Source organism: Protopterus annectens, chromosome 1.part1 (genome assembly GCF_019279795.1).
Source record: "Protopterus annectens isolate FY-2018-M chromosome 1.part1, PAN1.0, whole genome shotgun sequence".
In the NCBI taxonomy this organism is placed as follows: Eukaryota; Metazoa; Chordata; order Ceratodontiformes; family Protopteridae; genus Protopterus; species Protopterus annectens.
In genome coordinates this window covers 1,680,260,822-1,680,283,838 of record NC_056726.1, presented here as the reverse complement: position 1 = coordinate 1,680,283,838, position 23,017 = coordinate 1,680,260,822, and the positions used below count along the sequence as shown (strand labels likewise).

At 45.3% G+C, this 23,017-nt stretch overlaps 1 protein-coding gene across 1 annotated transcript in view; it reads right to left on the bottom strand.

Moving 5' to 3' along the window:
* Nucleotides 1–23,017, bottom strand: part of CEP85 (centrosomal protein 85) — a 2,011,196-nt gene that overhangs the window by 1,606,920 nt on the left and 381,259 nt on the right. Inside the window, exon 5 of the mRNA XM_044083921.1 lies at nt 7,858–7,961. Within this exon, the coding sequence (XP_043939856.1) occupies nt 7,858–7,961 (104 nt within the window). The remainder of the gene's footprint in view (nt 1–7,857; nt 7,962–23,017) is intronic.

Below are 23,017 nucleotides of genomic sequence, written 5' to 3'. Positions count from 1 at the left end.
CCCGCTCCGAAGAAACAGGGATTCCCAGTCCCACCGAAAGGGAAGGCTCCGAAGCAGAATTTGGGGCCGAGCTCACCAAGGCTGAAGCCCCGAGAGGGAGAACGGGGTCGGACAAGGGTCCGATGCCACTCGCCCCCTCGGAACCGACCAGGGAAGCCCGACGCCCGGATCCCTCCAAGGAAGGTCTCAAGGAGGAGATAGGAGTCGAGGAGACGGAGCCGAAGGTGGCATCGGCTCCGAAGCAGCAACAGTCACGGTACCGATAATCTCCGGCTCCGAGCTCTGTAGGAGAGTCGAAGGAGGAATTTCAGAGGGATGTAGAATAGCTGACGTCTGATGAGACGGGCTATGGAGCATCTGGGCTAGTGCCTGTGACTTTAATAGCCTACTTACCACTCTCTAAATCGTGGTCTGAAAGCCTGGAAGACCTCGATGATTGGCTCCGATGGCTCCGCTCGAAAGCAAGGGAGAGGCTGGAGCAGTGAATAGATTCCAAGAAGGAGATCTAGACCTCTTTTGGGAGCCATCGGGCCGAAGCGTTCGGCTCCAGGCGGGCAGCAGACAACTTGTCGCCTCGAGAGGAGACAAAGATATCTCGGCTCCAGCCGAGCAGAGATCTGCTTCGATGCAGGCGTGTCCGCGCCGTACGGACCAGTCACCAGTCCCAATGCCCAGGTATCGGTGCCGATGATGGCGCCGACATAGGGCCTCAACAAGGAAGGATCGGCTCGACGGGCCGATGTCGACTCCGCGAGTGGAACCAAGACCACAGACTTGGACACCGAAGCCTGGGTCTTGGAAGGTTTAGAGGACTTCCCGGAGCCGAGTTTAGCCGGGGAGCTCTCTGGTTTAAGTAGACCCCTAAGGATCAACTTATTCCTACATTCCTGCAGGACTCTCTGGCTAAAAGAATGACATATTGCACAGGAGTCCTGCAGGTGTAGGGGTCCCAGGCAATAAATACAAGAAGTTTGACCGTCTGTCAGAGACATCTTCTGACAGCACGAGTCACACTTCTTGAAACCTGAGACCCTGGTATCCTTAGACATATCTCGGTGCTTAAAACTCACACACACCAATCAGTCCAACCAAGATACTAACACTAAAAAAACATTAAACTAACAAATTAGTTATTAATTATAGAAATACAACACACACACCTGAGGGAAATCCTGACAGGAACTGTGAGGGTGGGAAAGGCCTAAGGCCCGGAAAAAAATTAACTAAGGGAACTAGTAAAAAAGGGGTATGGAGCTAAGTGAATACACTGAGGTTGTAGAAAGAAGACTAAAAGGGCCAAAAATTAGGTTTTTAAAGTTTAAAACCTGAGCAAAAGCTAGAAAATTATCACTTACCAGGAGCTGGTAAAAAGGATGACCTCATTAGCGAAGCGGCAAACGAGATCTGGGTAATTACCGCCTTGCATCATGGGATATGGGGCTGCCTCGAGCTGGTAAAAGTGACTCTTGAGCTTAGCAAGTGCCGAGTCGGAGCCGAGGATCGGCTCCGAACCTATCCAGCAAGAATGAAGGCGAGATTGACAACTTAACATCAAAGATTTACAGTACAGGATTATGATCAGGTCTCTGATCGTAACAAGGAAGTTATGTTTGAGACATGGACTTCAAGAAATTCACCTCAAAAGCAAAGCTTGAGAGGTAAATCTTGGCATCCACATTGATGATGATACATAACCTGGATTATGATCGGACAGATCTGCTCATTCTTTGTAATGCGCAAAGTTTTACTTACTACCTGTAAAATAAAGGTTGGAAAAAGAGTAGTAGTGACATCTCTTTTATGGCTTGGAAATCTGTTGCACACTTACAACTGCCACACAGAGAATGGCCACCAAAGCACAGCATCAGAAGGAGTAAACACTTCAGTCTAACTACAAAACAGTTCATTTGGACTTAAAAGTTAGAATGAAGCATTTTAACAGCTTCCCAACACTCTTTTGAAGATATTGTTAAGCACCGTTACTGCATTTAGCAGTGTTGAGGAATGCTTAACAAAAGCTTGATTACCATCTTTATGAGGTCAAAAAGGTGGTTGGCAGGCATGTCTGTTCAATTCTGGAGTGTAATCATGGTGCTCCATACATTAGAAATAACTTAAGCATCTTTCATTTACATGACCACTTCAGCAATAAAGTACAGTTTTGTACCTACCATAAATGTAGATGTCCGAGAGGAATGCATCTGCAGTCCTTACAAATGGGTTGTCCTGTCGTCAGGCAGCCCTTCGGTCGGCCGGATTCCAAAGTCTGGGTCTGGCTTCGGCTGGTGTCGCACTTCACCCGACGTCATTGCGGCAGTTCTTCGGGTATAAAGGCATCAGCCGACGCCATTTTCCTCAGTGTTTCTTGCCCCAGATGCCAGGTGCCCTCTTGGATGGCTAAATTTGGATAAATGCCAAATATTCCAAATAGTAGAGAGCAAACACACAAAATAAGCATGTATGTACATATATACAAACAAATACACCATAATAGATCCCCCCCCAAGCTAGCTGAAGATTGGTAAGTACCCTAGGAGTACCTCAGAGGGGAAGGAGGGTGGGTAATCCTGACTGCAGATGCATTCCTCTCGGACATCTACATTTATGGTAGGTACAAAACTGTACTATGTCCTTCAAGGATGCATCTGCAGTCCTTACAAATGGGTAGAATACCATAGCTAGGCTAGGGGAGGAGGAATGAGAGTAGATTATGGTGTAGTTAGTATCCCTTGCAAAACAGCAGTGGCAAAGCCAGCACGGGATCTAGAGTATAGAGGTAAATTATAATGCTTGGCAAATGTATGCACGGAGGTCCAAGTAGCAGCCTCTATAATGTCCTTGGTAGCCACTCCTCGTAAGAAAGCTGTGGTAGTGGCTGTAGCCCTTGTGGAGTGAGGCCTGATGTTCTCTGGAGTTTTCTTTCCATGGTAGGAGTAACAAAATCTAATGCAATTTCCTATCCATTTGGAGATTGCCTGTTTAGAAATTGGTTTTCCTTCCCTTCCTGTTGCATATGCTACCAGAAGCTGGTCAGTTTTTCTATTGTTTTTTGTCCTGTCCAGGTAGTAGCGTAATTGTCTGTGTACATCCAAGGTATGCAAGAGCTTTTCTCCCCTGTTCTGTGGATTGGGGAAGAATGTAGGAAGGTGGATAGCCTGATTTAAAGAGACTCTGGATACCACCTTAGGCATAAATGTAGGATTTGTTCTCAAGGACACTATCTTGATGGAAGATCAGGAAGGGTTGTACTGCCATTAATGCCTGTAGCTCAGAGACGCTTCTTGCTGAAGTTATTGCCAGCAGGAAAGCAGTCTTCCAGGATAAGTATTGCAATTCTGATGTAGCTGCTGGTTCGAAAGGAGGTAGAGTCAGTTTTTCTAGCACAAAGTCCAAGTCCCATGCTGGCAATGGAGGTTTCCTGGGAGGTTTTAAATTTTTAATTCCTCTCAGAAACTGTCTGAGCAGAGGATGCGAGAAGACAGGAGGATCCAAGCTGTATTCTGCTGAAATAGCTGATGCATGTATCTTGATGGAGGAATAGTACAGGCCTGTATGAAAAAGCTCCGCCAAGTACTCCAGGATGTTGGCTATGTTCACCAGTGTCACATCTTGGCCCTTTGCAGTACTCCAGATGAGATATCTTTTCCATTTTGCTGCATAATTCTTTCTTGTTGAAGGTCTACGAGCCTCCAGGATTATGTCTTTAACCCTTTGGGATAAATTTGGGTTAATTGCTGTTATGTAATGTTCCAGGCAGTTAGCTGCAGAGTTTTTAGGTTTGGATGCAGGATGTTGTAGTTGTTCTGTGTCAGCAGTAATGGGATCAGGGGCAGTGTCCATATTTGTTCCCGAGACATGCTCCTCAGCAGTGGATACCAATGTTGTCTTGGCCAGTCTGGGGCTATCGGAATGATCCTCGGACGTTCCTCTTTGATCTTGAGAAGCACCTTGTGCATCAAAGGAAGTGGTGGGAATGCGTATGCTGTCAGGTTTTTCCAACTGAAGGATAGTGAGTCCACCTTCCAAGCAAGTGGGTGGTAAGTCCTTGTGCAGAATTTCTTCAACTGGTGATTGAGTGGGGATGCAAACAAGTCTATTTGTGGTAAACCCCATTCTCTTGTGATGGTTTTGAAGATGTCCGGATGCACATCCATTTGTGGGCATCTGTTGTAGTTCTGCTTAATATGTCTGCTAGAATGTTTTCCTTCCCTGGTACATAAATTGACTGTAACTGAATGTTGTAGCTCAGAGCCACATCCCATAGGTCCAGTGCCAACCGGCATAGAGGGTATGAGTGTGTGCCTCCCTGTTTGTTGATGTACCACATAACTGTGGTGTTGTCTGTCCTTATCATCAACTGGCCTTCTTGGAAAATAGGTCTGAATGCCTGGATTGCCAATTTTACTGCCATCATTTCTTTTAGATTTATGTGCAGATGCAGCTGGTCTTGAGTCCATAGGCCTTGAATGCACTTGCCCATCATGTGTGCCCCCCAACCGAGGTCTGAGGCATCTGTCGTGATGGTTTGACTTGGTTGACTTTTGCAGAAGGGCAGTCCTGTGTTTGATTGACAGGCCCGAGCCCACCATAAGAACTCTTGCTTCAGGCATGGGATCATTGGAATTTTTGTTTCAAGGCTGTGCTTGTGCTGAGACCACAAATTCTTTAGGTACCACTGTAGCTTTCTCATATGCAGCCTGGCATGAGGGACCAGTATTATGCAGGATGCCATGAAGCCTAGAACTTGTAGCACTTTTCTTGCAGTTAGATGGCTCTGCTTTGTTAATGCCAAGAAGTAGAGAGGAAGTTGCTCTTTCTTTTCTGTGGTTAGAAATGCCATTTGTTTTGATGTGTCCAATTCTGCACCCAGAAAGGTTATTCTTTGGGATGGAATCAGTCTTGACTTTTTTGTATTGACTGTATATCCCAGGGCTTGTAGCAGGTAGATGACTCTTTGTAAGTCTCCTGTTAGTTTGTTTTTGTTGTCCGCTTGTATCAGGCAGTCGTCCAGGTAGGGATAGATTTGAATTCCCTGAAGTCTGCAATGAGCGATTACTGATGCCAGGCATTTCGTGAACACTCTGGGTGCAGTAGATAAGCCAAAGGGCAATGCTGAAAATTGATAATGCTCTGATCCTGCAAGAAATCTGAGGTATCTTCTGCAAATTGGTCTTATGGGGACGTGCAGGTATGCCTCCTTGAGATCTAGAGTTACCAGCCAAGACTCCTTGCCCAGCATGGGAAGAAGCTGCTGTAGGGTCAGCATTTTGAATTTTGGAACAATGAGGAATGTGTTTAAAGCGGACAGGTCTAGAATAGGCCTCCATTTGTTTTCCTTTCTTGGTACCAGGAAGAGCCTGGAGTAAAATCCTTCCCTTGCTCGAAAATGGTACCTTTTCTACAGCTCTCATTCTTAATAATTGAGATATTTGTTTTAGAGCTTCTGTCCTTTGAGAAGGTGGTAGGTTTGGCATTCCTCTCTTTCCTGGTAGTGTATGGAAATGGAACCTGTAACCTTTGTCTATAGTCTGCAAAATCCATTTTTCTGCTGTAATGCAGTGCCAGTTTTTTGAAAATAATGATAGCTTTCCGCCTAAGGGTGCTTCTAGTTGTTCCCTGGTAGGCGGTGCCACCGCCAAGTCACTGTGATTGAGTTGTTGCAGTGGTGGTGGCTGTATCAGTGCCTCGTTGGTTGTTACCCTGCCACTGACGACCCCTGTAGGCACCCCTGGATTGGTTTCTGCCTCTAGAGCGCCTATTCCTGCCTCTTTGTGTCTTAGAGGAGTCCGGAAAGGACCAATTCTTGGAGGGCCAGTTCCTGCTAAACCTTGGAGGTTGAACTTGTAAGAAATCTTTGACTGTTTGCACAGATTTTGCTTTCTCTTCCATCTTTTTTAGTACCTGCTGTGCGGGGGCACCAAATAAATTGACCTTGTCCATAGGTGCATCCAAAAGCTTAGATTTGACATGGTCTGGTAAGGCCTGTTCTTTCAACCATGCATGTCTCCTGATAACTGTGCCAGTCATGGCTGATCTAAAGGAAGCCTCCAGTGCATCATAGCCACATTTTAAAGAATGGTTACTAACTTGCTGTATGTTATGTAACATTTCTTGAATATACTTTTTATCTAAAGATTCTTCAGAGGACAGCTTTTTAGTCAACTGGTCAAGCATAAACTCTTGATATTGAATCATATGAAATTGGCAGTTCAAAGCTCTAGCTGACAAAGTAGCAGAGGTGTAAACTTTTTTACCCCATCTCTCTAAGGACCTGGAATCCCTTTCAGAGGGGAGGGCTTTTTAGAAGAAGTAGCTGCTACAGCTTTTGGGCCCTGGGAGATAGTCTCTGGATCTGCAAAAGGAGCCTTATATAAGTGGTGATGAATGGATCTGCAAAAGGAGCCTTACATAAGTGGTGATGAGTGTCCAGGACCCTGTAGTACCTATTGGGCTTAGCAGGAGCCGGAGGTAAAGTATCAGGAGCAGTGCAAGCATCATTAAATGCATCATCAACAACAGATAGAACTGGAGGTATAGCTAAGGGCCTATGCTGTGGCAAGTGAAGAAAGGTCCTAAGCCTTTTTCTAGAGTCTGAGAAATCTTGGCCTTGCCACTGAAATTGTTCCCTCATAGCATGCAAGGTTTCCCCAAAGGAAAATTCCTCAGGAGGAGAGGCTGAAGGGATGGACTCCTCAGCATCAGAGTCTTCGTAAGGAGAATAAGAAGCCTCAGGAGGGTCTGTATGATCTGAGTCATCAGAGGAATCATCTGTGGCTACTGGCTCAGTGGGCTCTGCTCTAGGCCTCTTTTCTGGAGGAGGGAGAGAGGCCCTGTCTGGATGAGGCTGGGATCCACGAATTAAAGAGATGAGATCCTCTGCCAAAGAAAGCATATGGGAGCTGGTGCTGGGCCTGTGAGAGGGGGGCTTGGCAGGCACAGGTTTTGAAGCTTTGGCTGCTTTAGCCCTGGCAAAGGCCTTAATAGACATAGCTGGAGGAGGCCTAGCAGCTCCACGTGCAGGGGTAGAAATATCTAGGGGAATGGTGTCTGATAAATCCTGTGAAATCGCAACAGAAGGTTGGATTTCAGAAGCCGTTTCTACCAGGATGGAAGAGGCCTCGGTAGAAGGCAAGTTATCGGCTGAAGAAAGAACCGCTTGCTCGGTTTCGGCCGAAACCGAGACACTCGTGGTTTGCTTAACCGCGGTTTCAGCCGAAACCGCGGACGCATGAGTGTCGGTCCTTTCTTTCGCTTTTGGTTATTTGCGAGTCGGAGGATCCGGCGGCATAATGTAGGCAAAATCGGGCCGAAAATCTGTTCAGCAAAGTCCGGCGGCGTCTAAGCGTCCGTCGGTTAAAGAAGCACAGGCTAGACAAGCTGCTACGTCGTGGTCTGGGCCTAAACAATGTATGCAATAGGAGTGGAAATCTTTATGAGGTATTTGTTTCCCACAAGATAAACAGTTATTAACTTTCTCTGACATCGGCTGAGGCAAGAAAGAGTCCCCAACGTGGTACTTAGCTTTATAGAAGTCTTCGAAGTAGTATTCGGTAGTAGTAATCTCTGGATCTGACCGACCGGCACTTGCGAACAGCTTCTGCTTCGGGCGCCACGCGGCAAGAAAGACTGAGGAAAATGGCGTCGGCTGATGCCTTTATACCCGAAGAACTGCCGCAATGACGTCGGGTGAAGTGCGACACCAGCCGAAGCCAGACCCAGACTTTGGAATCCGGCCGACCGAAGGGCTGCCTGACGACAGGACAACCCATTTGTAAGGACTGCAGATGCATCCTTGAAGGACATCTTGATTAATCATTGTTCTCTAGCACATAATGCCAACATATCTCCAATACTTACCTCTCAATGACTCTTTCTTTCTCTTTAAGAAACTCCCATTTGTAGGAATCTTGATGTAGGAGACTGGGATAAACAGGAGCTGGAGTATGGACTCCATAAAACATCTGGAAGAGAAGGCCATAAAAATGAAAGGCACAGTTAACAAAAGAAAGACCATTCTTTAAGGCCTAGCATTATAACATTAATTTTCTCCAGAATCATTAAATCGACCCTGACAGAGGAAAAGGCCTATCAAGATATGAATCAACAGTTCAATGATCAACAGCTTTTTCACTGAAAAAGAACATTTCACAATCCAGCACTGAACTAGAAAGAAAGTTGTGTACTTACCATATTGAAAGTTACGTACTTTCCACGTCTCTCCCTGCCTGCCCACTTGAACCACATAACTGTCAAGCCAGTCAATCTGCACCTTTCAGACAGTCTCTGACACTAAAATTCCTCTCTCACTCCCATTTAACCATGCCTCAAATTCTCTCCAAATCAAGATTGCACCTAGGAACACAACTGCATCATACTAGCCCCTCAATGCCTACTGTCTAATCTTGTAGGTCTCTCTATAGAGGAACATAGTAAGGAGAGAAATGAGGGTGGGTTTGTTGAAATGCACACACAGGGATTATGAAGCTCGTATACTAAAGGAAATTGAAATTTCATATCTCACACGAACCAGTCCATTAACTTCAAAATAGACACAAGAACATTTTTTTTTTTAACTGGTGTTCCTGGTTTCCCTGAGTCACTGCAGGTGCATTATGACCTTGGTGTGGTTCCCTACCCCCCCAAGATGGCAGAGTCAGCACATTTCCTAATTGGGCAACATTTTAAACTTTCAGCCTCTACAGGATGTTCTTTTCTGCTGAGCTGCTCTACATACAAGTGCAATTCAGGATGTGAAACTCTAAACAAGACAGAGCTTTATAAACTTAAGATCTGAATGACGTTTCTCTTTAGAGTAGCCTTTGCACCACAAGGAAATACCATTCTAACAATTCAAACCTTCCTTTTTATATCAGTTATGCAGAATAACTGACCACGAGCATGTAACATAACAGCACAGGTAACACAATCACGGACAAGTATATCCAAGTCTTGTCTAATGCTGGAATTACACCTAGCTGCCTCTGAACTTTTATGAAGGGGTGAAGTTTACTTTAGGTTTGGAATTTAAATATCCAGGGGCATGAACAATGAGCTACCGCTCAAATGTGTGTTACCTGCACTGTTCTTCAACTCTTGCTATATTAATCATTATAATGATCAAACATTAATGCTCATAGGTACGTAATTTTCTCAAGGAGTTTAATACACCTTCAAGGCTGAATGCTAAGGCACCAGAAGACTGTTCAGTTTTTACATCTGGAAATTCACAGTACTTTATGGTGTGTCTAATAAAATTGAAGACATCTGGATTTTACTTTAAACTCTTAAGTTTGTACTTAACCACATATACATGCTGTTTCTTAATGGGACTGGGCTTCCCAAAAAGCCAGAAAAGATACAATATCTAATGTTCCTTCAAGTTAGAGATGAAAGCTCAAAAAGCATTTAATCTTTCTGGAAGGGAGACACAAGATTTATGTCTTGCAAAACAAGTTTTAGGCTTACTGTGAGCCAAAGAAAAAATATCAGCCATAAGCAAAGAATAAAGAAGTTATATATTCACCGTAATGTTCCATCTGTGTTGTTGCCTCTCATTTGCTCTTCAACCTTTCGGTTTCAGATCCGAGCATCAGATCCGACTCAGCCGTATACTGAAGCTGTAGGCTCCAACATCTGAGCTTCTCCCCTACCCGTGCTGCCCCTCTCCTCCAAATCCCGAAGATAAGAGTTTGCTGCAACCTAACATATCACAAAAAATACCCCAAGGCAAGAGACATTACTTGGAATAAAGTAATTAGCCAAGCTAGCTTTAGGAGCTCAAAGGGAAACGGAAGTATTGGTCCAAAAACAATATCTGTTCGGTACTGAAAAAGGCAGGGGGGATGGATGGAGGGAAGGGTGAAGAGGAAATGAGAACCACAACACAGATGAAACTTTATGGTGAGTACATAACTTCTTTATCTGATGTTGCCTTCATTTACTCTTCAACCTATGGAGCAGAGTCCCTAACTACTAAAGGAACTTGGAAGGACCTCAAGTACGGACATTCCGGAGCACAGCAGAACCAAAGCATGCCCTGGACCTGGAGATGATGTCCAGCTTGTAATAGAAAATAAAGGTATGGTGGTTAGGACCATGTAGCAGCTGCACAAATTTCATCTATGGGAAGCTTGGACCAAAAGGCTGAAGTAGTAGTAGCGGATCTGGTAGAAAGGGCTTTAATATGACCGGGTAATAAAAAGCCCTTGAAGGAATAAGCAAGTCTGATACAACTAGTATTCCAATGGGCCAGCATAATCTTGGAAACTGGTTTACCTAATCTGGACTTAGAAAAAGATATGAAAAGTTGATCAGATTTCCTGAATGTTTTACTTCTGTCCAAATAAAAGCGTAGTTGTCTACGCACATCCAATGTATGGAGAAGATACTTTTTCCCTTGTTTTGAAAGTTCGAAAAGAACACAGAAAGATTGATTATTTGGTTTAAGTTAGCCTCAGAAGCGACTTTGGGCAAAAAGGAGAGATTAGTATGCAAGGTAACTCTGTCCTTATGGAAGATGAGATACGGAGGTTTGCAAGATGAGGCCGGTAGTTCCGAAACTCTCTTGATGGCCACCAAGGAAATAGTTTTCGAGGTAAGGAACTTTAAATCTATTTTTGCTGCAGGTTCAAAAGGGGATGACACTAAAGCCTGAAGAACTAAGGTGAGGTCGCAAGGAAGGGCAGAATCCTCGATAGGAGGATGTAGGAGAAAGGTACCCTTCAGGAAGGCCTTGCATAGTTTAGATGAGGCTAGGGTGAAAGAGTTCTCCCTAGCATGAAAATTGGAAAGGGCAGCAAGTTGCACCTTACTCAAAGAAAAACTTGCACCGGTATTAAAAAGAGGAATCAAAAATTCCAAAATAGTTGGTAATGGTGCATAGAAAGGGTCCAATTTTTTTCTGATGAGCCCAGATAGAGAATCTCATCCATTTACTGATGTAAAGCTTTCTCGTGGAAGGTTTGTGGACTGCAACCAAAATTTTTCTGAGGAGGAAAGCCTGAAGTTTCTAACCATCATTTGAAGTGCAGAAGCCAAGTGGTTAGTTTCAAGTTCAGGAGATCTGGATGGGCGAGTCTTCAGGGATGGGACAAGAGATCTGGAGAGGCCACCAGAATCCAAGGTGGACAAACCAGATGAAGCCAAAGGAAGTGGAATCAGACTTGACAGAGCCAAAAGGAAGCAATGAGGATGACTTGGTAATTCAATCTCTATGCTTTCTGAATAAATTTGTGAATGAGGAAAAATGGAGAGAAGGCATAAAGTTGACCGGGGGGCCAAGCATGGACTAGAGCATCTCTCGGTGATTACTCCTGCAGACGGATCAGAGCAAAAAACTCATTGCACTTAGTGTGGGAGGGAGACAAAAGTACAGTTGTGTACCTACCATAAATGTAGATGTTTGAGTGTATTCACTGTTGCAGTCATTACACTTGGGTTATCCTGCTGGCAGGCTCCCCTCAGTCGGCCTGAATTCCAAAGTCTAGGTCCGGCGTCGATTGCCATTCCCTCCTCCCTGACGTCTGTGTGCCAGGGGTATAAAAGATGCAGCCAACACCATTTTCTACAGTTTGTCTTGCCCCAGATGTCAGGTGCCCCCAAAAGGGTAGGCTAAAAATATATCAATAAAGCATGCATGCAGTAAATAACAAGTTTCCTTCCTCTACAAACAAATACACCACATAGGTTGTATAGAATAGAGAAGTACAGATAAGGTCCAGCAAAGATAAGGGGGGATGGTGGGTGGGTAACCTGGACTGCAACAGTGAATACACTCGAACATCTACATTTATGGTAGGTACACAACTGTACTATGTTCATTGTGTTTCACTGTTGCAGTCATTACAACTGGGTTGAATCCCAAAGCTAAGGTTGGGAGGCTGGAACTAAATAGAATTAGGAGTGGCTATGAGGCCCTGCAGAAGTGCAGTGGCAAAGCCTGCCCTGGATTTGGAGTAGAGTGGTAAGTGGTAGTGCTTTGTAAAAGTATGCACTCTTTGGTGGGCATTCCTCTGCAGATGTTTTCACCGCCAGGAGCAGAGCTGTTTTTCATGATAAAAAAATTTATATCAGCTGTAGTGGCTGGCTCAAAAGGAGGCAGAGTGAGTTTTTCCAAGACATAATTGAGGTCCCATGCAGGTATTGGTGATCTCCTTGGAGGCCGTAGGTTTTTGGCTCCTCGGAGGTACTGCATTAATAAAGGATTAGAGAAAATAGGTGGCTCTGTATTGTAATGAGCTGAAATGGCAGAAGCATGAATCTTAATTGACGAAAAGGATAGGCCTTTGTCCAGCATCTCAGTTAAGTATTGCAAAATCTGACGTATATATTTGGAACAATCATGTTGTGCCTGGTTCCAAGCACAGATTATCTTCCATTTTTCTGCATAAGATTTTCTGGTACTGGGCCTCCTGGCCTCCAAAATAACATCCATAACCACTTTAGAGAGAGGTGCATTTTGAAAAGCTACATTATCCGCCATGCTGCCAGATTTAAGGTCCTGAGTTGGCTGTGCAGGATCTGATTGTTTTGTTGGGTCAGTAAGTGAGGAATTTGAGGTAATGTCCATGCTGGGCATTGAGTCAAGTTCCTTAGGATTGGGTACCAGTGCTGGTGGGGCCAGTCTGGGGCAATCAGTATCATTTTTGGCTTCTCTTGTCTGACCTTTAGGAGTACCTTGGGGAGGAGAGGTAGTGGTGGAAAGGCGTATACTGTTAAGTTTTTCCAGCTGAAAGATAGAGCATCCACTTTCCATGCTTGCTTGTGATAAGTCCTTGTGCAGAATCTCTGTAGTTGGCAGTTGTGAGGGGAGGCAAATAGATCTATGTCCGGGCATCCCCAATTCCTTGTTATGTTGAAGACTTGTGGATCCAATTTCCACTCGTGGGGATCCATGAGGTTTCTGCTTAGTTCATCTGCCAGAGTATTTATCTTTCCTGGCAGGAATTGTGCTTGCAGATGTACTTGGTACGTCAATGCTGTGTCCCACAAAGTCATGGCTAGTCTGCAAAGGGGGTACGAATGTGTGCTTCACTGCTTGTTTATGTACCACATGACTGTAGTATTGTCCGTCTTTATCAGTAGTTGTCCTGGATGAAGTAGATCCTTGAAGGCTGTCAGGGCATTTTGAACAGCTAGCATCTCTCTTTGATTGATATGTAGATGCATTTGGATTGCGGACCATGAGCCCTGAATACATCTTCCTGCCATGCGGGCCCCCCAGGCATAATCTGATGCATCTGTTGTCAATGTTTGCCTAGCTGGGGACATGGTGAATGGCTGCCCCTTGTTGTGGTGACAGGCCTTTGCCCACCATCGAAACTCCCTGTTGTACACAGGGAATGAGTGTAATTATTGTTTCCAGGCAGTGGCAATGTTGAGTCGAAACACTTTTCAGATACCATTGTAGTTTCCTCATATGCAGTCTTGCATATGGAATTAGCAGAATGCAGGATGCCATGAAGCCCAAAGCCTGCAGTGTTTTTCTTGCAGTTAACTGGGTGTTTGTTGCCAACCTTTTGAAATAAGTAGTCCGTTATCTTTGTCTGGTGTGAGATAAGCCATATGGGCAGTTGTATTTAAGCTTGCACCCAGGAATATTATCTCTTGAGAGGGTACAAGCTTTGATTTCTTCTCATTTACTGTGTACCCTAGGCATGTTAATAATCTTTTTACAAACGCCAGATGCTGTAGTAGTATGTCCTTGTTCTCTGCTTGAATAAGGCAGTCATCCAAGTAAGGATATATTTGTATTCCTCTGTCTGCAAAACGCAATTACTGGTGCCAGGCGTTTTGTGAAGACCCTGGGCGCAGTAGATAAGCCAAAGGGCAGTGCAGAGAATTGGTAGTGCATTGAGCCAGCTATGAATCTGAGGTATCTTCTGCATGATTGTCTGATTGGGACATGCAGGTATGCCTCTCTTAGGTCTAAAGTTACAAGCCAAGCCTTCTTGCCCAGCATGGGCAGAAGCTGCTGCAGAGTCAACATTTTGAATTTTGGAATATCCAGGTATGTGTTTGGAATAGATAGGTCCAATACAGACCTCCAGGCTTTGTCCTTTCTGGGCACCAAGAAAAGTCTTGAGTAAAATCCTTGTCCCTGCTCTTGCTGTGGTACTTGCTGAATGGCCCTCATGTCCATGAGGAATGAAGCTTGCTTTTGTGCCTCTGCCCATTGATTTTTTGGCAGGTCTGGCATACCGTTTGCCCTTGGCAGGGTGTGAAAGGGCAACCTGTAACCCTGTGACACTATAGGTTCATAGGTTGGTACTGGGCTATCTGCCCGAAGGCATATATTAGCCCAGCCATGTTGTGCGGTATTCACCGCCCCTTTAGTAGTTCCCTAGACCCTTGTACTAGCAGCTAGTACCCTTGGCCCCTATCTAGTAGTGCTGTTGGTGTGATCCCCGGTGTGAACTTTCTGTTACCCATCCACTCATCAAGGTTCCTCTTGAAGAGTGACAGTGAAGGGCTCTGTCTTATATAGATCGGAACCTTGTTCAATAGTAAGGGAAGTCTCTGCTAAGGTAATCTATCCCTCCAGCATGTTCTATTCATTGTTGTGTTGAGGTTTATATCCCTAGAGCGTGTAGCTTGAGTAGATTTGGTTTTGCTAAGATGAAGCATGTTCAACAATTCTGGGTTGGACATGGCTCTGTACGTTAGAGATCGCCTCTGAGAAAGTGGTATGCAACAGGGAACAGTCTTAGCTTTTTCAATCGTGCTGCATAGGGCAACTGTTTGAGGCCAGTAATCCTCTTGGTTAGGTACCCCTGTGGTCTCTCCAGCTGCTGGAGATGTCTAGCCAGGTACATTCCAATTGGTGCATTGTACTTAATAATGGGTCTGATGAGGGAAGAGTAGAGGGGCACCATTACATCCTTAGATCTTGATGCGAACCCTTTCGTGATCAGATGGGTCACATAGAAGAATTTTCTAACCACTCTGGCAACATGGTTATCAAAGGAAAGCTGACTATCTACTTGGGTCCCTAGATCCCTTATTTCTTCTTCAGATTTCAGGGGATTACCTCCTATGTTGTAGTTTGCGGGTACTCTGTTTTTTCCAAAGGGGATTACTACGCATTTTTTTGCATTTAGCTTGAGACCATGGCTTTGACACCATACATCAGTCTCATTTAGGCCCTTCTAGAGGATCTCCATGTCGGCTGGAGACTCTCTTATAGCACCCAGTTTGCAGTCGTCTGCAAACTTAGTCAGCCAAAGCCATTCCGTGCTTGCCTGTACTTCTGAGAAGTATATGCCAAACAGGAGGGGCCCCAGGACAGAGCCCTGAGGCACACCACTCGTTACTGGTCTGGATTCGGACATAGATCCCGCTACTCTTACTTTATGGGATCTGTCTGAGAGCCAGTTTGCAATCCATCTTGTGACGTAAGGGTTTATGCCCAGGCTGGAGAGCTTATCAATAATACCTGAATGAAGAATGGTGTCAAATGCTTTAGCAAGGTCAACGTAAGCCGTGTGTACCTCCTTTCCCTTATCTATAGCCTGAGTAACTCAAAGAAATCCACCAGGTTCAGGAGGCATGATCTGACCTTGACGAAGCCGAACTGTGTGGGATCCAGCGACTGGACCCATTTGTCCTGGTTTGTCCTGGGTGATTAGGTGCCAGTTTTGAGAAAAAAGTTCTAGTTTTACCCCTAAAGCAGCTGCCAGTAGATAAGTGCTTGGCGCTGGCAGGGGGAAATCATTAGGACTGCTTTCTGTATGGCTGTGACTTGTCTTCTCCACTTTTGGAGGTAGAAGCACCCCATTGTTTAGACCTGTATGAGCCTTGGGGCTGGGATCTGCCTCTAGAGCATCTGTATCTGCCTCTTTGTGGCCTATCAGACACTGGAAAGGACCAATTCTTTGTCGGCCAGTGTCTGCTAAATCTTGGAGGCCGTACCTGTAAGAAATCCTTGACTGTCTGTATAGATTTGGCTTCGTCCTCCATTTTCTTCAACACCTCTTCTGCTTTAACACCAAAGAAGGTATCATGCTGAATTGGAGCATCTAATAATTTTGCTTTAACATGATCAAGCAGATTGTGTTCCTTTAACCAAGCATGCCTCCTAATGACAGAACCCGTAACAGCGGCTCTGCAGGAGGCCTCCAAAGAATCAAAACCACATTGTAAAGTATGCTTTCCAACTTGTTCAGCTGCATGCAATAAATCCTGCATTTCTTTATTCTCTGCACATTCAGAATTTGTCAACATTTTCTGTTTAAGAAGCGACATTATGTATTGCTGATACTTAAGCATATCAAACTGACAATTTAAAGCCCTTATTGCCAAGGTAGCAGAAGTGTAAATCTTTTTTCCCCATCTGTCCAGTGCCCTGGAATCTCTGTCAGAGGGGGTAGGGTTTTTTGCAGTGGAAGCCTTGCCCCCTTGGGACCTGAGAGAGAGTTTCTGGGTCAGCAGCAGGGTTTTTAAAAAGCAATTTGTGAGAGTCTGGAACCGTGTAGCATCTGTCTGGCTTAACAGGAGCTGGAGGTAAGGAGTCAGGAGTCAGACTGGACTCTGAAACTACATCATCTACAATGTCTAGCACAGGCGGAATAGCAAGGAGCCTGTGCTGAGGCAGTAAAAGAAAGCCTCTGAGTCTTTTCTTACGATTCTGAATAATCTTGGCTCTCCCAGTGGAAATGCTCCCTTCATGGTATGCAGTGTTTCGCCAAAAGAATAATCCTCAGGTGGAGAAGCTGAGGGGATAGATTCTTCAGCATCAGAATCAGAAGAGTACTGCTGATCAGAAGAGGAATCAGAAGAAATGGAAACCTGATCTGAAGATTCATATTCTATCTCTTGCCTAGGACTCTTGTCAGGAGGGGGATGAGAACCCCTGATCAAAGTAATCAGGTCTTCGGCCGTTTTGAGCATCTGTTTTTTAGGCATGGAGGCCTGTCCACGGGGCTGTTATACTTGTTTCTTTGTCTTTAAAGCTGCTTTAGTCTTTGCCTTTGAAGCTGAAGTCGTTTTAACATATAATTGTGTAGGCCTCAAAACGCCCTCAGAAGCCAATGCCTGCTCAGCGGCTCCGGACCCATCTGAGGGAATGGTTTCCGAAGGTCCAATACCTTGAGTTTCTGTAGGCCTGGTTGACGCCACGTGGGAGTCGGTATCGGCTTGCGGCTCAAAAGTAGCGGTCGTCAGGGGCTGCGAAAGCACCTCACTGAGAACCAGCGAACTGGCGACTGGCCTCGAATAAGCCTCGTCGTTGGTTTTCGACCTCGGATGCCTATCCTTTTCTTTGCGTTTTTTGTCAACTCCGGTAGTCGGCTGTTCCGACGGCATTATATAATTAATTAAATCATCTGCCAAAGTAATGAAATGCAAAATCGCTTAATAGCGCATTGGTTAAATCTAGCACAAAACCGACAACTAGCAACGTCGTGGTCAAGGCCAAGGCAAGGAATACAGTAAGAATGAAAATCCTTAAGAGGTATTTGCTTCCCACAAGAAAAACAATTAACTTTTTCTGACATCGGTCTGGAGCAAGAAAAAAGTTTCCCCAACGGGGTACTTAGCTTTAAATGAAGATTTCGGATCTGAAATTCAAACTTGAAAATCTCAGGAGTCGGCTTACCGGCACTTCCGAACTGCTTTTGCTTTGGGCACCGCAGGGCAAAAAAGACTGAAGAAAATGGCATCGGCTGCATCTTTTATACCCCTGGTGCACTGACGTCAGGGGAGAGGTGACAGCAACCGACGCCGGACCTAGACTTTGGAATTCAGGCCGACTGTGGGTAGCCTGCCAGCAGGATAACCCAATTGTAATGACTGCAACAGTGAAACACGATGAACATCAGGTCTCAGCAAGGTTGACCCCATCTCTGGAAGATCAAATTTGCTACTGCAGAGTTTAGAGATCACTCATGAGGCATCAGGATAGTTCTGCTGAGCTTCTCCACTAGAAAGTTAGACTTCGTCGGAATGCGAGTTGCTCTGAGAAAGCAATCTGAAGAGATCGCCCACTGCCACAACCTCATGGTCTCTCAATACAAAGGATAAGACGTGGTTCCTCCTTGCTTGTTAATGTACCATACTAGCGACATGTCTGTCTGAATCGCAATAGTTCCAGAGGGGAGAGAGGGATGGAGGGCTTGAAACTCAAGCAGCACCGCTGTCATCTCAAGAACATTTACATGCAAATTGGTGTCTACGAGGGACCACATATGCCTTGGACAGTCTGTCCCAGATAGTGCCCCCACCACCCGAGCTGCAAGCATCCATGTTCAGACTGGCTGAGGGGTAGGGAGGACAAAAGGCCAGCTCTAGAGAAGGTCACTGATGGCATCCACAAAATAACAGACCGTTTGCACACCCCGGAGATCATAATATGGTGATTCAGAGAGCGTAATCCAGAAGTGACCACTGCAAGCTAGGCTCCACAGAAGCACTTCATTTTTCGGCCACCAAACCAGGACCAAAACACTAAAGGTGGAGGAGTGTTCATATTCACCAAGGATATTCACACCACCAGGCTAGTTGCACAACACAATGCATGTGAAGTTCTCCAGGTGCAACTAACACTAGGTAAGACTGCATTCCAAATTGTAGCTTGCTACAGATCCACCACCATGCCCCAAGATTCTCACTACACCTTTCTAAACATATAGCAAAATATTAAGATGCAACCAAACACACTAATACTGGGTGATTTCAACTACCCTGCCATTAACTGGTAAAATTACTCATGTACCACAACACCTTTGCCAAACGGTTCTTGGAATTCATAAATTCCAACGCCCTGGATCAACTAATCCACAGTGCCCCACCAGGGGCTCCAATATCCTAGACCTGGTCATTACCAACATGGGAAATTGATACTCCTCACCTATGGTCACACCCGGTCATTGGTGAGGTATGACCATAAGCTAATCACCCTTAACATCCACATCCCGTCCCCCAGTAAGGAAGCCTCCATAAAAAACTTCTCCAAAGCCAACTTCATGCTACTCAAGTCAAAAGTGCAAACTTCATGATACGCATGCAGACAGGAACTGAACGTTCGACTGCTGAATCCTACACTAAGGACAAAGCACATCCACTCATACATGAATCGTGCGATCCCAAATAGAAGCAAGATGCTCTCCTCCAAAAAAAGAGGAAGCCAATGTGGTGGTCCCCTGCCATAAACAAACTTTACAGAAAAAGAAGAAACTGTTGCAGAAAAGACGAAAATCCTAGGATGCAAAAAACTCTCTTACCAGCCTTAGTAAAAAGCTGAGATCCCTCATAACATCCTCCAAAGCTAGTTACGCAAATAAAATTACCAAAGATCCCAAAGACAACCACAAAGCATTCTATAACTATGTCAAGAATCTAAATGGCAATGCTCAGATCTGCTCTCAGCTACAACAGAATGGCATTAAATATACTGATCCCTAGGATATTGCCAATATCCTGGCAAATCAATTCAGTGCCAACTTCACCCCCCCTCTCACCCCCTAAATGGCCCATCCCAATACCGGAAGATTGCCAAATTCTGGAAATAATGGCCACACAGGTAAAAAAAAAAACACACTATCCAAAGCTAAGAATACAGCATCCATGGGACCAGATGACATCCCGGGGTGTGTACTGTATGAACTACAAAATGAACTGGTACCTCACCCAAGTGTCATTTTTAATCATAGCCTCACCTCAGGCTTCGTGCTCACAGAGTGACGCACAGCTACAGCTATGCCACTCAACAAGGGGGGATCCACCTTGGATCCCGGGAACTACCGCCCGATCAGTCCGACGAGCCTGATCTGCAAGGCCATGGAACGTATTATCATGGAACTTATAAAGAAAGACACTGGCAACCTTCAAACACTGGACTCCACCCAGTTTGGATTCATGAAGGGCTGATCTTGTCTCCTGAACCTGACTGACTTCTTCGAATCAGTCTCCAGAGCCGTGGACGAGGGTAAGGTGGTCCACACAGCCTATCTGGACTTCTCTAAGGCCTTTGCCATCATTCCCCACTCTGAAATCATCGATAAGACTTGCTAAGCTGTGCATAAATCCCTATGTCACTCGATGGGTTGCCAACTGGCTTACTGACAGAACCCAGACTGTAAAAGTATCAGACTCCAAATCCAGATCCAGACAAGTGGAGTACCTCAGGGTTCAGTCCTGGGACCGCTCTTGTTTGGCATCTACTTCTCTGAAGTATAGGCCAACACTAAGGGACTCTGACTAACAAAGTTCACAAATGACTGCAAACTGGGAGCCATTACTGAATCCCCAAATGATGTGGATACTCTACAAAAGGGCCTTACAGAAACAGATGCTTCGTGCTAGAGTCATGGGCTCAAGCTCAATGCCAAGAAATGAGAAGTTATGTACCTACCATAACGTTCCATGTTAGTTGTCTTCTCTCGCCTTCTTCCTTGCTTGATGGGTTCGGAGCCGATCCTCGGCTCCGACTCGGCACTTTGCTAAGCTCGAGAGTCACTTTTACCAGCTCGAGGCAGCCCCATATCCCATGACGCAAGGCGGTAAGTACCCAGATCTCGTTTGTTGTCTATAGGCAATAACACCTAGCATAAAAACTTCCCAGAAGGAAGAAAGAAGGCAGAAAAACACCTGAAGGATGGGTAAGGAAGACCAGAACTGTATGGTCTTAAGAAGCATACTTCCATGTAGGGAGAAAAAGGTCTGTCCAGGGGAGGGGGAAGGAGGGAGGGTCGCAAGAAAGAAGGCGAGAGAAGACAACTAACATGGAACATTATGGTAGGTACATAACTTCTCAATGTTAAGTTGTCAATCTCGCCTTCATTCTTGCTTGATGGGACCGCGTACCTAGCACCTCTATCCTGGGTGGCTCAATGGAACAGACTCTTGAGAACTGTAGAGCCAAAACTGGCTCTATCCCTGGAGGCCAAATCCAATTTGTAATGAGAAACAAAGGTATGAGGAGTGGCCCAAGTGGCTGCTGCACAAATAGTCTCTAATGGAAGTCAAGCCTGAAAGGCTGTAGAAGTGGCTAAGCTTCTGGTTGAATGCGCTTTAGGTTTCGAGCACAGCTGTTTTCCCCTGAGCTAATAGATTTCAGAGATGACAGAAGAAAGCCATCTAGATAAGGTCACTTTGGAGACAGGAAGGCCTTTTTTGTTATCAGCATAAGAAATAAAGAGCTGATCGGATTTCCTGAATTGTTTTGTTCTGTCCAAATAATATCTGAGTTGGCGGTGAACATCAAGATAGTGTAATTTTTGTTCCGATCTGTTTGAGTAATTTGGGAAAAATACAGGAAGGTCAATAGACTGGTTCAAATTATTCTTTGAGGCGACCTTAGGCAAAAAGGTCGGATTAGTTCTCAAGGTTACCCTGTCTTTGTGGAAGACCAAATAAGGGGGACGAACAGAGAGAGCATGAAGTTCAGACACTCTCCTAGCCGAGGTAATAGCAACCAGGAAGAGTGTTTTCCATGAGAGAAATTTCAGGGAACATGAAACAGCTGGCTCGAAGGGAGGAAGAAGCAAGGATGTCAGCACTAAATTTAGGTCCCATTGAGGAGGAGGGCTCCTGACTGGAGGTTTCAGGAGAAAGATTCCCTTTAAAAAGGCTCTACAAAGCCTGTGGGACATAATGTTGTGATCTGCAAACCCGACATGAAAGTTCGAGATAGCAGCCAACTGAACTTTGACCGTGGAAGATGAAGAGCCCGTGTGAAAGATTTCCGCTAAGAAATCCAAAACTGCCTGAACAGGAGCAGTAAAGGGATCTATATTTTTAGCTTTTGCCCAACAAGAGAAGCGTTTCCATTTGCTGGTATAATTCCTTCTAGTAGAGGATTTTAGTGAAGCCACTATGATATCCCTAACAGGGTTAGAGATCATAGGAAGCCTGGCTAAGGAAGGAAGTGGAGCAACTATGCTGTGAGGTTGAGAGAAGGGATAGACCGGTGCAGCTGACCCGATTGGTGAATCAGAAGGTCTGGTACTGGGTCCAGATGCCACGGCTGCACCAAAAGGTGACGATGGAGGAACGGAAACCAAATTTGTCGAGGCCAATGGAGCAATGAGAATCATTTTGGCTCTCAAAACGGTGGCTTTCTGGAGAATTTGTGGAATCAGCGGAAAGGGAGGAAAGGCATAAAGAAGTCCCTGGGGCCAATCCTGGGTTAGAGCGTCCCTGGGGGGATGGCCTGGCAGTGGGAAGAGAGAAAAGAAGTCTGGGCATTTGCTGTTTTGGGGAGTAGCAAAAAGATCGCAACATGGGCGGCCCCATTCTAGAAAAATCTCCTCCACTATAGATTGTTTGAGAGACCACTCGTGAGGCATGAGAATAGCTCTGCTCAGTCTGTCCGCTAGAATGTTGGTTTTCCCAGGGATATGCGTTGCTACCAGAAACCGATGAGAGGAGATCGCCCATTGCCAAAGTCTGAGAGCTTCGACACAAGGGGTAGGACTTGTTTCCGCCCTGTTTGTTGATATACCATACTACAGACATGTTGTCTGTGTGAACTGCAATTGTTCCCAAGGGAAGAAAGTCGTTGAGGGCTTGCAACGTTAAAAGCACTGCTCTCATCTCTAGGACATTTATGTGCAGGTGGTATTGAACAGTTGCCCGTCCCATGAACCATCCTGCCCTGATAATGACCCCCACCCGATCAGGAGGCGTCCATAGTGACAGTGGCTACGGGGCGGGGATACAAAGGGTCTGCCTTGGTGAATCTGGGAAGTAATCCACCATGAAAGATGATTCTTGCAAATTTGTGTCACCAGGATTTGGTGACGCATTGGAAGTTGTTGGTAAGACCACTGAGTGAACAACATCCATTGAAGCAGACGCATGTAGAAGCGGGCCAGGGGAAGAAGAGTAATGGCCGCAGCCATGAGGCCCAACACCTTCAGAACCATTCTGGCTTGTACCTTTTTGCTGGCAAGGATGATCCTCACGTGACTTTGTATATCTGAAATTCTTTGGTCCGTGAGGGTTGCTGACATCCGAACAGAGTTTAAGTTTCTAGCCTATTTGGGGGAAAAGGGGTTTTTTAATTAGACCCTGGGCAAAA